At 40.5% G+C, this 15,131-nt stretch overlaps 1 protein-coding gene across 1 annotated transcript in view; it reads left to right on the forward strand.

The window, feature by feature from the left end:
* The window catches only part of LOC119863153 (TGF-beta receptor type-2-like), an 88,558-nt gene continuing 73,427 nt past the window's right edge, over positions 1–15,131 (forward strand). Inside the window, 1 exon segment of the mRNA XM_043504968.1 lies at positions 1–3,601. Coding sequence (XP_043360903.1) covers positions 3,550–3,601 — 52 coding nt within the window. The 5' untranslated portion in view covers positions 1–3,549.

The raw sequence follows: 15,131 nt of genomic DNA on the forward strand, positions 1-15,131 counted from the left end.
TTGCCATGCACTATCATGTTGTGTAGACAAGCCCTTATTGACAATAAATAGCATCAGCTCAGCAGACATAAATATAAAATATAGGTTATTGGAGAACTTCATCTAAGCTTATTAAAACAAAAATCTGAAAGCAGACAAAAAAGTGTCAAGTCCACACACACACTCTGGAGCAATGCAGGCTGTGGGCCCCAGGAACGGGAGGTTTGCCTATAGAGAAGCTCAGTAGCACTGGCCACTTACAAACCGCACTGTGCCAAGGGCTAGGGAAGATCTGATTAAAGCAGCATTAGAAATGGTCAGGGAAGCCCCAGGAGAGGCAGGGCCGAGCCAGCTGGATGTTGTTCTGAGTCAGCATTTCTTCCAGACAACCTCCACCAGAACAGCTATTACAGAACCCCAACTGGATCTTAAAGATGCCATCCCACAGGAGATGGTGTCCTGCATCCAGGGTAAGCACCTTCCATTTCCAGCTCAGGTGGGTGAATTTGACCCAGGAATCTCTTCCTAAAATTATATTGCACAGCCATATCGTTATGTATTTTCTTGTGTTCCACACTCTTGCCCTTTAATGTTCCATCTATCTCCTATTTTTAGTTTTCAGAGAAGATGAACACAAATTGTAAAACCTGGATCTTGGCTGGGAATGCTTCTAAACATTGTAGCATTCACAGTAGGGTTTGTTTTGGTTCATAAAAAGTTAGGGATCATTTGGATTCACATGCAGGTTCAGATTTCAAACATGCCTCTACTGTAGTTTGTGGGTATTTTGATCTAGGTCTTTAGTTCAGGGCTATCACTAGTTTTCTAGCTTCTGATCATTAGAAAATTCCATTGCTGCAATTTTGCTGTACTCGGAGCTACTGACTGTACAGTGACCTTGTCTTGTCAGTGTCCACCACTGTTTAAAGTTCTTTTGGGCTCCTGCTGGGGTCTTCGTTTCTCTCCAAGTTTTCCTTCTCCGCAGGAGATTCTTCCTGGTTTTAAAGAGTTTTAAACATCCATCATGAATAATCTGTGACATTTCCAAGAAAAGCCTGCCTGCTTCTGACTTCCACACACACAAAAAACACACAGTGCTCAAGCCTGGAAACCGAAGGGCCAAACAGAAATTAACTGTCGACCTTTTGAACTGCACTAATTCCGAAATGAGAGGGAGTCAGTGATCTGCTCAAAGAATCCCTGGTTAAAAAATCAGTATTTCAATATATAGATTGGAAAATAATTCCTTTTAAAAACGTTATTAAATATTTGCTCATACTTAGACATACAGGGCCAGAGCCTCAGCTGGTGTAAATCAGCATAGCTCAGTTGTAATCAAAACTATACCAATTTACACCAGCTGACAATCTGACTCACTTTATTCTTAGGCAGGATCATATTCTCCAGTTTGTATTTCTTGGGAAAGTTCTCAACTGTTGTAGATCTCTACATATTTAGACACTGCCCCTAGCAAAGAATTCTAAACATTTCAGCCTCCAGTTCAAAATTTCCCTCCTTATTCCACAGATTTTAATGGCAGAAGGGATCATTATGGTTACCTAGTCTGACTTCCTGCATAACACAGGCTATACAAGTTCACACAGTAATTTCTGAATCAAAGCCATAACTGCTGGTTGGGCTACTGCAGCATATCTTGTAGAAAAACATCCAGTCATGGTTTAAAGACTTCTGGAGAATAATTTTCACTTCTGCCACCAGGGCTTCTGCTGGATTCAAACTCAAACCCACCGAGGCTATAAGCAAGATACAATCTGCTAAATTAGACAGTCCTTCATAGACTTACTCCCATTACATCATAGACTTTGCCTCTCTGGGCCTCTCCCAGGCTCCTCTGCTTATCCAATTTGGCCTCCTTTCTTTTTCTTCAGCTCTGGTCAATTTCACCACTATCAATCCTAGAGCCTTCTCCTCTGCAGTTCTTGCTGTGTAGAACAGCCAGGTTATATTTCTTTACTTCATTGGCTCTCCATCTAATTTCAATACTCTTGTTTTTCCTCCCTTAATATCTTTCTTCCTTTCTGTTGTATTTCTAGCTGTATAATGTATACAGATAACTCCATACACCTTGATGGATGCAGTTTATATGCAAATGTCATTCAATATTATTATTATTATTTATTTGTATTATCATAGCACTTACAAGCCCCAGTCATTTACCAGGACTCCATTGTGCTAGGTCTGTACATACCCAGAACAAAAAGACAGTCCCTACCCCAAAGAGCTAACAATCTAAGTGTAAGACAAGAGACAATAGATGGATACAGACAGATGGGAGAATACAAGGAAACAATGAGACAGTATTGGTCATCATGACTGCCAATGGTCTCAGCAAAGCAGCCGCCTCATCATTATCCAGTTTTTGTAGACATCACAGCAAAGTAGAGATGCTAGCTTGGGTGGGGATAGATTGTGATGGGCCTTGAATGTGAAGATATAAGGACCTGATATTTCATTTCTTATTGAAGCTAAACTCTGATATATATCATCAGCAACACACACACACACACAAAGAGTTTAATGAACTGTAAAATGGGTAATAGCTTTACAGTATATATACGTAGGACTATGTATCAATAACTGCAGAACATGAGTCTCAAATTAGAGTAACTTTTTGGCTGTAAAAGAATGGATATCATCACTTCTTTCTCTGTCATGGTAATTACTCTGGTCACGACTTTAGCATATTTTAAGGGCAGTGTGTTTCAAAGGATAGAAGACAGGACTGGGAGTCAGGACATTTGGGTTTTATTCCCATTTTTCTCATAGACGGCTTGTGTTAATAACTGGGACAAGCCAGTTCTTTTCTCGGTACCAGAGTTTCCCCATCTGTAAAGTTTGGAGAATATTACTTACAAACCTTTGAAAAACAGTTTGAGATCTTGGGAAGAAAAACTCTGCATAAATGCAAAGCATTATTATTTTAGTTTCTAATTCAGGAAAGCATTTTAATATGTGCTTAACTCCCATTGAATCAATGAAACTTTAAGATATGCGTAAAGTTAAACATGTGCTGAAGTGCCCTCTCTGAAGAGGTATGTTGTCCTGAATCCTGCAATTATGCATTTTTAAACAAATAATTTTACAAATGTATTGACAAAAGTAGAGTTAAGGTGAGAAAATTGGTATATTAACAATTCTCAGTGTACTGAATTGTCTCAGTCTGGGTTTTATTCTAATGAATAGAAGTGAAGTGCTCTTCAAAGATCCTTGGACAATGTGGAGTTTGAAGCAGCTGAATATTGTCATCAGAAAATCAAACTCTGCTCTCAGAGCCAGAGCTCTTCCCCCAGGCTCTCCTCCCCCCCCCCCATATTTGTATATAGTCAGAGAGGAGAGTCAGGCTTAGTTTGTTCATAAACTCCAGTTCCTGGGCGGACCCCACACACAGCTGGATTTGAAACAGCTGGATCCGCCTTCCCTGCAAGTTTAGCCAGGAGCCTCACAAGCCTGGGAGCTTTGGGTTGGGAGCAAAATAATCACAGACTGGCTGCACTGGTGGAGGATGAATTGATCAAAACTGTGAACCTGGTTGCTGGCAGGATACAGAAAATGGGTTACTGGAAGAGGCTGGGTCTGATTTCTCTACTGCTGCTGTCCTTCTGTGAGTAGAAAAAAGTTTCTGGTAGGCAATGTTAAGCAGCATATTCATAGAGTTCATTTATTTTGTCCTTCCTCCAGCAGACAGATAATCATTGATTTCTACCCTAATGACCATTAGCTAGAGGGTTTGAAATAGCTGAGATTTTAGTACAATACTCTAGCAGTAACGCTGGCTTGGAAATCAGCAATAAATTCTCTTCTAACAAATGGTAAACATTAGATTTGGATGTAAGTTTCTGCATGCACTCTGAGCTGCTCAGAGATGTCAGTGTTTACAGTACAAATATATATATATAGGTCAATGTTACTTCTTGGAAGGTTTTATTTTATTTGAGCACAATAAAAGCAACTGTGATGTACAGCTGAATGATTTGACTTCAGCTGTGTCCAGATGCTGAGATGTTTGCAGTGTAGACTTTTTTTTTTTGTAATTAGCCCCAGTTTTATGTGCAGGATTAATCAAACTATTAAAGAAAGGGGGTGGGGAGACTCTGCAGCAACATCTGGTTATTCAGCAAACCCTTCCAGCACTTATGTAAAGATTTCTTTGTAATAAATACTCTGGTTGGGTTTCTATACCACTCTTAAAACTGCAGATAAACTCCCTACACCAGGATTTGAAAATGTACCTCTCTATGCTCTAAATTCTCTTGTTTAAATCTTAATGATAGCTTCACGATGAGGAATAGATCTGTATATAAAATGTTATATACACATCCAGTAAGTATGTATACATGTCTCTTTGTATATGCAGCACCTATACATATGTATACATACACATCTATATATAGTGTATATTTATAGATTTGTGCAAACACTGGAACTTTCTTATGGTGAAATCTTTTTTCAACACAGATTACTTTTGCTCAATATATAAATTTCACTGTGACTGGAATTGCTCTTTTCTCAATGCAGTGAAGCACTGGGATTTTTATTTCACTTTGTTCACATCCAAGTGAAGTGGTTGTGGGGATCTATCTCCAAATTCACTTTTCGTAGGTCCCAATGTCTACAGAAAAGGGAATGAAAGACGATATACAGATAATGTGTGTGTGTGTTCAAATATGATGTTATTGCAACTAATGAATCAGAGAGCCAAACCAGGGATTTGAGTATATATAGTTAGAATAAGATTTTCAAAGAGTTGCACAAAATTTTACTTGTGATACTAACAATAAGCTGGCAGATAAAACCCTAACTATTGCTATAACGTAGGGGGGACAGGATGTTACACTGGAAAGTGACTATGAAAATAAACCAAATTTTTAGCAGAACTAACTGAAGTACTCCAAGGTAGTATTTTAATCACAGTATTAGATTATTGTTGGTAAGAAAGGAAACCTCTAATTATCCTTGAGAAATGCCCAATTTTAAAGTTATTTAATTCATGATTTTTCTTTACACAAGACAAAATTTTAATCTGAAAAGAGTCAAACCAAAAGATATTGCCATTTCTAATTTAATCTGAAAGATTAAATGACTGATATGTCAACAAAGTTAATGTTATTCAATTAATTTTGAGAGTTTAAATATATAATGTCTCAGGGAGGAAAAAACCAGTATCTCTTTTACTGGATTTAGTTCAACAATGCTATTTTTAAAGTGCTTCCTTCTGTTCTCTGATGCATGCAGTTAAGATCAGCTGTACAGTAATGCTGAGATTTTTTTAAAGAGTTTAAGGAAATTAGTGCCCAAATCCCATTGTTGTTAATCGGAATCAGGCACCTAACACCCTTAGGCTCCTTTGAAATCCCCAGCCCAAATTATCAAAATGTTTTAAAATAAGTATTTGATCACCCTTAAAGTGACAAATTCTCCAAACCATGTTGATTAATTGTGAAAGGCCATCTGGATTAACTGTTTAGTGGCAACTGGAAATTAACTCCTCTCAGCATAAATCGCACATCCTTAATCATATAATAAAGAAAATGGGCTGGATTCCATCTCAATTACCAGCATAATCCCATGAATTTCAGTCTTTATCATCACAAAATAATAGAAATGCAGGGCTGGAAGGGGCATCAAGAGGTTATGTAGTCCATTTTAGGGACATTATTATAGATTTACACTGGTGCTGTTGAGAACCATATTTGGTGCATTATCAGCTTCTAACAGTCTTTTTCATATTACTTTCATCAGTCACTAGATAATGTAACTGAATATTTTCATCTGTATGTGATGAAAGTAAGGACTGTAGTTTGATGTACATTTATGAATGTAATAGAGGATTTCCATAATTCTCACTAGTAAGTTATACAAAGACACACAAGATTCTGCTCAAAATTTTATCCTTAATATTTTTTCCTTGTTGTGGCTGCTTTTTGAAGAGCATTAAAGCTGAATGTGAAGACAGGAAACTTCTCAGTGGCGTCCCAGCAAAATTTGATACTTGACTACATTATTAACTTACAGAACTCTAGTTCTGGAAAGCTAGGAATCCTTTTGCACTTGGAGTGCAGGTTGTGCCCAATTGTGGAATCCAGATTTTTAGAAGAACATTGACGGAACATTGAAGGGCTCAGAAAAGAGTTACAAGAATGATTCAAGGTCTGAAGAACCTGCCTTACAGTGAGAGACTAAAGAAGATCCATCTATTTAGTTTATCCAAGAAACAGATAAGAGGTGACTTAATCAGTCTGTAACGGAGAGAAAATTTTTGATAGTAGAGGGCTCTTTAATCCAGCAGAAAGCCATAATGAGACCACTTGCTAGAAACTGAAACTAGACAAATTCAAAGCGAAACAAAGTGCAGATTTTTTAAAGTGAGGGTAATTACCCATTGGAACAACATGAATTGTAAGATTGGATGTCTTTCTAAACTGGGAGGAGAGTAAATATGCTGGAGGGTAGGGATAGGATACAGAGGGACCTAGACAAATTAGAGGATTGGGCCAAAAGAAATTTGATGAGATTCAACAAGGACAAGTGCAGAGTCCTAAACTTAGGATGGAAGAATCCCATGCACTGCTACAGACTAGGGACCGAGTGTCTAGGCAGCAGTTCTGCAGAAAAGGACCCTAGGGGTTACAGTGGACAAGCAGCTGGATATGAGTCAACAGTGTGTCCTTGTTGCCAAGAAGGCCAATGGCATTTTGGGCTGTATAAGTAGGGGCATTGACAGCAGATTGAGGGACGTGATCGTTCCTCTCTATTCGACATTGATGAGGCCTCGTCTGGAGTGCTGTGTCCAGTTTTGGGCCCCACACTACAAGAAGGATGTGAAAAAATTGGAAAGCATCCAGCGGAGGGCAACAAAAATGATTAGGGAACTGGAGCACATGACTTATGAGGAGAGGCTAAGGAAACCGGATTTGTTTAGTCTGTGGAAGAGAAGAATGAGGGGTATTTGATAGCTGCTTTCAACTACTTGAAAGGGAGTTCCAAAGAGGATGGATCTTGACTGTTCTCAGTGGTAGCAGATGACAGAACAAGGAGTACAATGACAGAACAATGGTCTCAAGTTGCAGTGGGGGAGGTTTAGGATGGATATTAGAAAAAACTTTTTCACTAGGAGGGTTGTGAAGCACTGGAATGTGTTACCTAGGGAGATGGTGGAATCTCCTTCCTTGGAGGTTTTTTAAGGTCAGGCTTGACAAAGCCCTAGTTGGGATGATTTAGTTGGGGATTGGTCCTGCTTTGAGCAGGAGGCTGGACTAGACGACCTCCTGAGGTCCCTTTCAACCCTGATATTCTATGATTCTACGAAGATATGCTCTAGCTCAACCAAAAGTTATGGGCTTGATGCAGGAATTACTGGGTGAAATTCTAATGCCTGTGTTATACAGAAAGTCAGAATAGTTTATCATAATGGTTCCTTCTGGTCTTAAAATCTATGAATATGTTCTTGGAAATATGTAACTGGTGTAGTGACATCTGTCTGCATTTGCAATGGGGCATCTGAGCGCCCAAGGAGGGAATCAAGCTCAGGAAGTCCAGCAGGGGATGCGAGCCTCACCAAGAGAAAGACAAGCTGAGCTAATAGGTGTACTTGGATCTCACCTACGGCAAACTGAGCCCAAGGATTCTAGAGCGTGTGCATGATCACTCTTGGAATATCTGCACAATATATAGTGAATGCTGTCTCATGTGGGCAGAGCTTATTTTGTGTCTGGAGCTCAGAAGAGTATCTCCCTCCCAGTTCAACTCAAGGGTAATATTTTGGATGGCCTTTGCTATGAACAACACCCAGCATAATTCACAATTCTGCCACCTAGATTCTAAAAGCATCTTATTTCTAATACTGGTCAGCTCAGTTTTTTAAATGGACTCACATCATTTGCTTGTTTCACATAAGACTCAGCATAAGAGCCTATACTTTACCAGTAAACCCTCCTGAGAAAGGACTGATTCCAATGGAAGTCACTGATGCTCAGCAGTTCTGTGCAGTAAATAATCAGGTTATTGTCATCCTTGCAATCAATGACTCTCAATGTTGTTGTCTCATGTGATAGTGACTTTCATGGTCCTTTCTTCTCCTGCTTAGCCCCATTTCTGTGGAGTACCCTTTCTACAAGGGTCACAGATTTATATTTTTCTTTTCCTTAACTCAGCTTTCTGATATTAAATTCCAGTATAGGCCACAGTGCATTAGAGTAATATTTTTGTTCATTTTAATTTTGTGTTCCCCTGATTTTAGTAATTTAGAGCCACATTGACTCTTAAAATAGAAATAATCCATACAAGGGAGAGGAAACTCCCGGGCCTAATTCTGTTCTCACTTAAACTAGTGTAAAACTGGCATAACTCTACTGACTGCACTGATATCTACCCGCACCTGCTGACAGCTTGAAATAGTAGCTCTGAGGGACAGATGGACTGCACCTAGCCATCCCAATGAGGTGTTAACTCTGAAGCCTAACAGCAGCACAAATGTCAACATTTCAAACTATTTCACTGATGATCAAAGTGTAAGACCTCCTGCACAAGGACTCCACTCACTTGGCTCCAAGTAAGGGCACTATCATCTGAGTAGCTGTCATCAGGATTTTAGCAACAGTTATGGGGCTACTGGAACCTTGGGAAGCGGGCTTCTAGAAGGATGTTGGGTACCAGATTAAAGAATGTGTGGCACCTCCAGCTGGCAAAGCAGTTGGTACACCCCAAGTGCACCCTCTAGTCCCCTCCCCCAGAACTTCATTTGCAGGGAAACCCAGAGTACCCCATTTACACTAATGGGAGTGACCTGATTTGTTAATAAGATGCATACATGGACAAGGGAAAGATACAAGAGTGGGCAGCCCTCCCTGGAGGGCTTTGTATAAACTCACAAGAGGTAAGAATCTGAAAATAGATTACTGTAAAAAAAGGCTGACTGCCTTTACTGCATTAGGTAATTGTAGGCTAACATTATAACCCCTAAGATCCAACCCCCCCACCCCAAACAGATCTTCCTTATGCAAAACTAACTTCAATGCACATTATGGGTTAGCTAAGAATGCTGATTAGTCAATGGCAAGAAAACATTCAGTCATAAGTGCTCAAAATTGCTCTGTTTGTAGGTGGGGATCAGAGACTCCAGTAATGGGGCAGAATACAAGATGCACAACGTTCTCTCGGGAACTCCTGCCTCTCTGTATGAGGGTGAGGTGGGAGAGCCCACCCTAAACTGTAGCAGGAGGCTACCTACATCCACTTGTGGTGAGTCTCTCCTCTCTTGGTCTCTGAAGTTCTCACAAGCTGTAAACAGGGATCTTGGGTTCATTGTAGCAGCAGCAAGGACTGGTACTTGCAGAGAATAAGCCAGGAGCTCTGGCTATGCCTACAGTGCCCCCACGTGATTCTCCCAACTTTGGGGCTGTTTATCCTCAGCCTTTCAGACGTCCTCTCTTTGGATGAATGGTCACATTTGCAAGGGTAGCTGAACTTATGACCCCTCTTCTGGTCTCTTGAGTGTGTCCTGTCAGGTCTCAGGCCTTGGGCCTTTACCTCTCTTGGGATATAATTCTACAATTCTCCCATTCGTAGACTGTCCCTAGGCTACAGTACTTTATGGATTAGCTGTGCTTACCTAGAAAGACTAACTAGGTTTGGGCATCAGAGGTTCTTCGCTTCAGGAGTCTGGATTACAGTGACCCAAAACAGCCCTCCTATAACAAAGTATTGTTTAATCTTAACAATAAGATAACAATAACAAAACCTGGCATAAGAGAAGATTTATTAAACAAAAAAAGGTCTACAAGCATCTCTATCTTGCCCCAGACCCCTAACTTCTGGGAGACTAGTTTCATTCTGTTCCTCTTAACTCTCCTTCCCCTCTCCTTGAGGGACTGTCTTTTAAAAATCCAGCCAAATTTGTTTTCAATTTAACAGGCCCTTTTTTATTCTACTGCCCAAAAAACAATCTGGTGACCTCAGAAGGGTGGTGGTGGTGATGGACTTTCAGAGTAAAGGCGCTTGCATTGTACCTCAAGTTGTTGGGAGCTGTATGGCTAGCTGAAGCCATTGTTCCCTTTCCTGCTTACATGCAGCCAGACTCTTCTTGAACGAACCCCACGTATTCATGCGGTAAACCCTCTTACAACAAGCAGCCAAACATATAGAATATAGAGTATTCATAAATTACCACAGGCAGCTCCAAGGCTGTCACAGAAACATCCTTAGTATTTGTTCAGAGATCTCTGGTGACCTATCCCAGGCTCCTCAGGCTGCTTTCTGAAGAGGAGGGGCTCTTGTTTCTATGGCAGTTGGAGCCAAAACCAGTGTTCCAGGAAGGCTTTGGAGACAATTTCTGCCCTGGATTCACTGTTGCAAGTTTACATGGCAACTCTTTCCCACAGCTCTGCAGGAAAACACTAGTAGACTGCACAGACACCCGAAACACACGCAAGACAGGAGAGGGATGATCATATTGCGAAGACTAACCCAATCTACTCCCGGTGGCATCTCATTTTGATGCCATACATGAGTGGGTTGTAGGTGGAGCTTAGGAGAGGAGACACTTTCCTTTGTAAAACAGGTTGAGACCGACATTTCTGAATTAGCATTATAATACCTTAATATATTTAGTAGTAGTAGTATTCCCTGCCTTGGCATGACCTCTAAATGTATCCATTTGTAGTGGCCCACTTCGACCACTACTTTGAAAAGAGTAGATGGGGAGATATTCTATGCATGTTAAGGCACAAAATAAGGCAACAGAGGGATTCAAAGGGTTATTCCTGGATTTTTTTTTAAAAGGTGGGAGATCAAAACAGAACCAGCCCACATTTTAGCAATGAAGGGGAGGCACTATTGTTTGAAAGGAGGCATGGGTACCCAGGTGGGTAGTTGGTGCACATTTCTCATTTAAATACTTCTGCTGTGAGGTATGGGAGGGGGCGTGTTTTGTTTTTGGCACATGTGAATTTGTTTTCACTTTTTGCAAAGGGAGGTGTTGCTCTTACAAGGATTTGACTTTATTTATTTTTGCTATTACATTAATAGTCAGAAATGCCCAAGGGCAAATTAGCACCATCAAAATTTTCACTGATTCCCCCTTCAATCTGATAATGGATTAAAGGACCAATCAATGGTTTCTGCCATAGTTAGCTTTGTGTCCCTGGGGAGAAAAATATTTGATTCTTTGGGCAGCTTCTGCCTCCTTGTAAAGGAAACCTGACACAGACGTTATGAAAAGGCTGAATGAGAGCTGGATTAAAACAACAGCTCTTAGGTAAACAAATAAAAGGAATAGGAACCTGTTCATCCCTTCAGAAGGCTGAGAACAATCTTGAAGATGAATGGCCAGATTCATGGGTCCAACCAGGTTATGATTGGCTCAGGAATAAATAGGGACAGGGGCATGTGGTTCTAACTCATCTTTATGTCCCCTTCCCTTCCCCCTCCCCATCATACTGGGATGAGACAGAGACTGTTTCAGCCCTTGGTATAACTTAAAGCAGCCTCAGGGCTGCTCTAAATTACTCTGACAGTAATGGTTCCCTAGAGCTGTTCCAACTGGCCCAGGATTGCTGGAGTGCAATTTGCTTTGTTCACTATCCCTTATGCCTGCAGAATTCCCCCTAATTGTGGGGCAGGGAGCAGGTGGGATACTACTGGTTATGTTAGCTTTATGCCATGCAGGAATTTCCCCTGCCTTTCCAGCTATTTTATGCTGCCTGAGCAGTGCAACACAACCAGAAGGTGAAACAGGGATCTAAATTTGAAGCAGGATGGTCACAACTAAAGCGGGTTGGAAAATGTTTTTATTATTTTCTGTGAAAAAGTTTGAAAAAAAAATGAAGTTTTTCATTTTTGTAGAAATTTTGTTATGGAATTTCTCAGGTTTACATAAAAATAAAAAATCAAACACCAAAGTTTTAAGATTTTGGACACACAAAAACTGGAAAAAAAGATTGTTGTCAAAATTTCCATTTAATACAAAAGTCATTCTTTTGTTTAAAAATGTTCAGCCAACTCTAGATACAACACATGTAAATTTTATCAGTTTCTTATCGAAGTCCATAATGTATTTACTCCTCAGATTCACTGATCATGAAATAAGCAATCACTGGCTTAAAAAAATGTTTTAAAGGGGACTCTTGAAGTGTTCCTGTATTCTGAAGTAATATCAACATCTATTGTCTACCCTGATTTATATAGTTTTTTGTAAGCTCCACGAAGCTTCACCGTTGTCTAGTGTGTCTCTCTGAAAATGTTTTTTCTCCCCCCTTGCAATTATTCATCATCATCATCATCATCACGTTTGCTTTCAGTCTGGTCCTTTATATATTTGTATTGTAATCTGGAATAAAATGAATGCACCCCACTGTGGACTGTCATCATGTGAAACATCCCACATCTTCATAAAAAAAAAGTACCCACAGTACATTAAGCATAGCTCAGCAAACTACCCTGACGGGGACTGAGATGAAACAATCGGTGTCCATGACTTGGAATGGTTTCTGAACTACACTATCTTGCTCCTCTGTTTACATCAAAAGGTTCAGTGCCCAGTGCCAAATATAAGAGAAACAAAAATAAATTTAAAGAATAAAACCTACCTCTAGAAAAGACAAGCGCTTATTAGGGGCAATAGACCAGTCAACCGCCAATGGCATTATCAAATCTGTGTGCACCAAGAGAAGATAGTTGGACCCAGACTGTGTGCTAAAGTCCCCAACAGACTCTTCAGGGCCTTGAAGGATTGGGCTAGTGGGTCATAACTGGCTCAGCCTTGCTATTCTGCAGTTCCCTGAATGCAAGGAAAACAATCGTGATCCTGCCTGCCTCTGTCCAGGGGAAGAGAATTAACTCTTTCCTCACCAATCTCCAGAAAGGATCCAAAAGCCCCATCACAGGCATGTTTCTGTTCTTCAAGTGGTCCTTCTATTTAGCATAGACAACATCAGTTCTTACGGTCAACTACTGATAGCTGTTTGCCTTTTCAGAAGATCAGACATGTAAGCACTCACAGGTCTTGCATCCACCACTGCAGGCTCTGCTCCAAACAATTGCACTGAACTGGATTTACCCCTGCAAGCAGTTATTGCACTGCAGCCATTGGTAGTGTTTAGCTTCCCTGTGATAAGCCACAAACATGCCTAACAAGCTAAACTACAACTGATTTATACTGGAGCAACTGCATCTTGTCTTTTGGGAAATTAATTTATCCAGCTGTACAACGCAATCTTCCATTTTACAGCAAGCTGACAATCATTGCCTGCATAGATGCTGGCAGTTTTAAAATGTACCTTAATTGAAACGTTATTCTTGACAAGACAGAATTGTGTATAATTAGATTTAAACATCTTTTTATCATTTTACACAGTGCACAATTTGCACCTATTAATAAGAACAGACTACACTAAAGATCCTAGCTACAGTACCAGTTCTGGCAGCTGCTGCATTTCATTTCACTTTTCCACTCTCCTCTATGTTGTAGAGAGAGACCTCTGCTAAAACACTTGGGCTGGGACTTTCTATGGAGCCTAAAATTTCACTTGCCCTCTTCTGCCTGGGGCAGTGTGGCAAAGTCTCTTATCTCTGACTGTGGAGGATGAGGGTCAGTTTTCCTCTCTCTGAGTAGTTTAGTCCTCCAGCCAAAACAAAAACTCCACCTTCTTCTGGAGTGCATAAAAAGCAATCCACAACAGCATCCCCCTCTTGGCTGTCCATTGAAGGCTTTTATCCATCTTCCCTCAGGATCTTGTTCTGAGGAACAGATCGAGTGTTTGGTGAGGTATTTTCCCCTTGGTGCAGGGAAGTGAGAAGAACTTCTGCCTGCCTTTGCACAGTCTCATGCAGGGCCACCAGCCTCCCTCGAGGATGCATCAATCCTCAATCCTATGCCAGGTTCTGTTAGCAGTACCTTCTGGCAGGCCCTGAGAGTTCACAGAGAGCTCATGCCCTTCCTCTTGTGTTAGCGCCAGACCTAAGGCGGTAAGTGACAAAGCAGCCATCTGCTCCGCTGTCAAACTGTTAGTTCTCTCTCTCTTTCCTAGGCACTTATATGGCCCCCATCACGGTAGTAACCAACTCACAATCTTCAATGTATTTATCGTCACAACACCCCTGTGAGGTAGGGAAGTGCTGTTACAAATGGGGAATTGAGGCGCAGAGATACGACGTGACATCTCTAAAGTCTCCACTTCACTTCACTTTCACCAGATCTCGCTTTATCCAAAGCAGTAACATCTGAGTTGTGGGTGAGGATGGATAAGAGGTTCTAGTTTGAACCCATCTCATTAACTCTCTGCAGCTACTGGTGTGTACTTGCACATAACAAACAGGGGGAGGTTTTAAGAGCTATAATGCACAATACCTGGGACAGAAAGGTTAATGAGATTTTGACACTGTGCTTTTGTCACTTCAGCCAGTATTTCACAAACCAGATAGCTTTACTCTGTATTTTGCATTCACGGTAGAAAATGTGTATGCTCAATTTTAAAGAGATTGTACCACCAAGACGAATGTATACCTTGGCTGTTTATCATATATCTGTAACCCATTTCCTCCCCTTCCTAGTGCTTTTTATATCCTCACGTGTCAGTCAATTGCAGCACATAAGCTTCAGTCCTGCAACTTTGTATGTGCATGGGATTACTAACACGGACAACATTATTCATGTGAAGAAACGCTTGCAGTACCAGGACCGTAAGACTGTAAATTCTTTGATGAAACTTGAATCATGTGTGTTTTTTTAAGTGCCTATGATACCTCTGGGCTCTATAAAACTAATAATAATAATGTGCAAAGGGCAGCATTCTACATGGATATTGCTTTAAAAAAACCTCTCTTTTGTTTTAATCATTTTAATGAAATAAAAACGCACCTGCATTTGCACATGCAGTGAAAATCCCTATGTCCAAGCCAGTCAGCAATCTGCAAGAAATCAGGACATGAAAATAAAGATTTGCTTATGTCTTTGCTTGCTAAATTATTTTACACTAAGAGAATCTAAAAGCCAGCATCCCAAGTTAGAAGACACTGATTCAATTGTCCTTTCAACAAAGTGATTTTTTCCATGTTTGAAATGTCCCAAATTTAGCCAACCCATTCCATGAGAGATAGCAGGGTCCTTCCTCTTACAACTGGAAGTGACAATACATCCA

The sequence above is a fragment of the Dermochelys coriacea genome, chromosome 11 (genome assembly GCF_009764565.3).
Source record: "Dermochelys coriacea isolate rDerCor1 chromosome 11, rDerCor1.pri.v4, whole genome shotgun sequence".
NCBI lineage: Eukaryota > Metazoa > Chordata > Testudines > Dermochelyidae > Dermochelys > Dermochelys coriacea.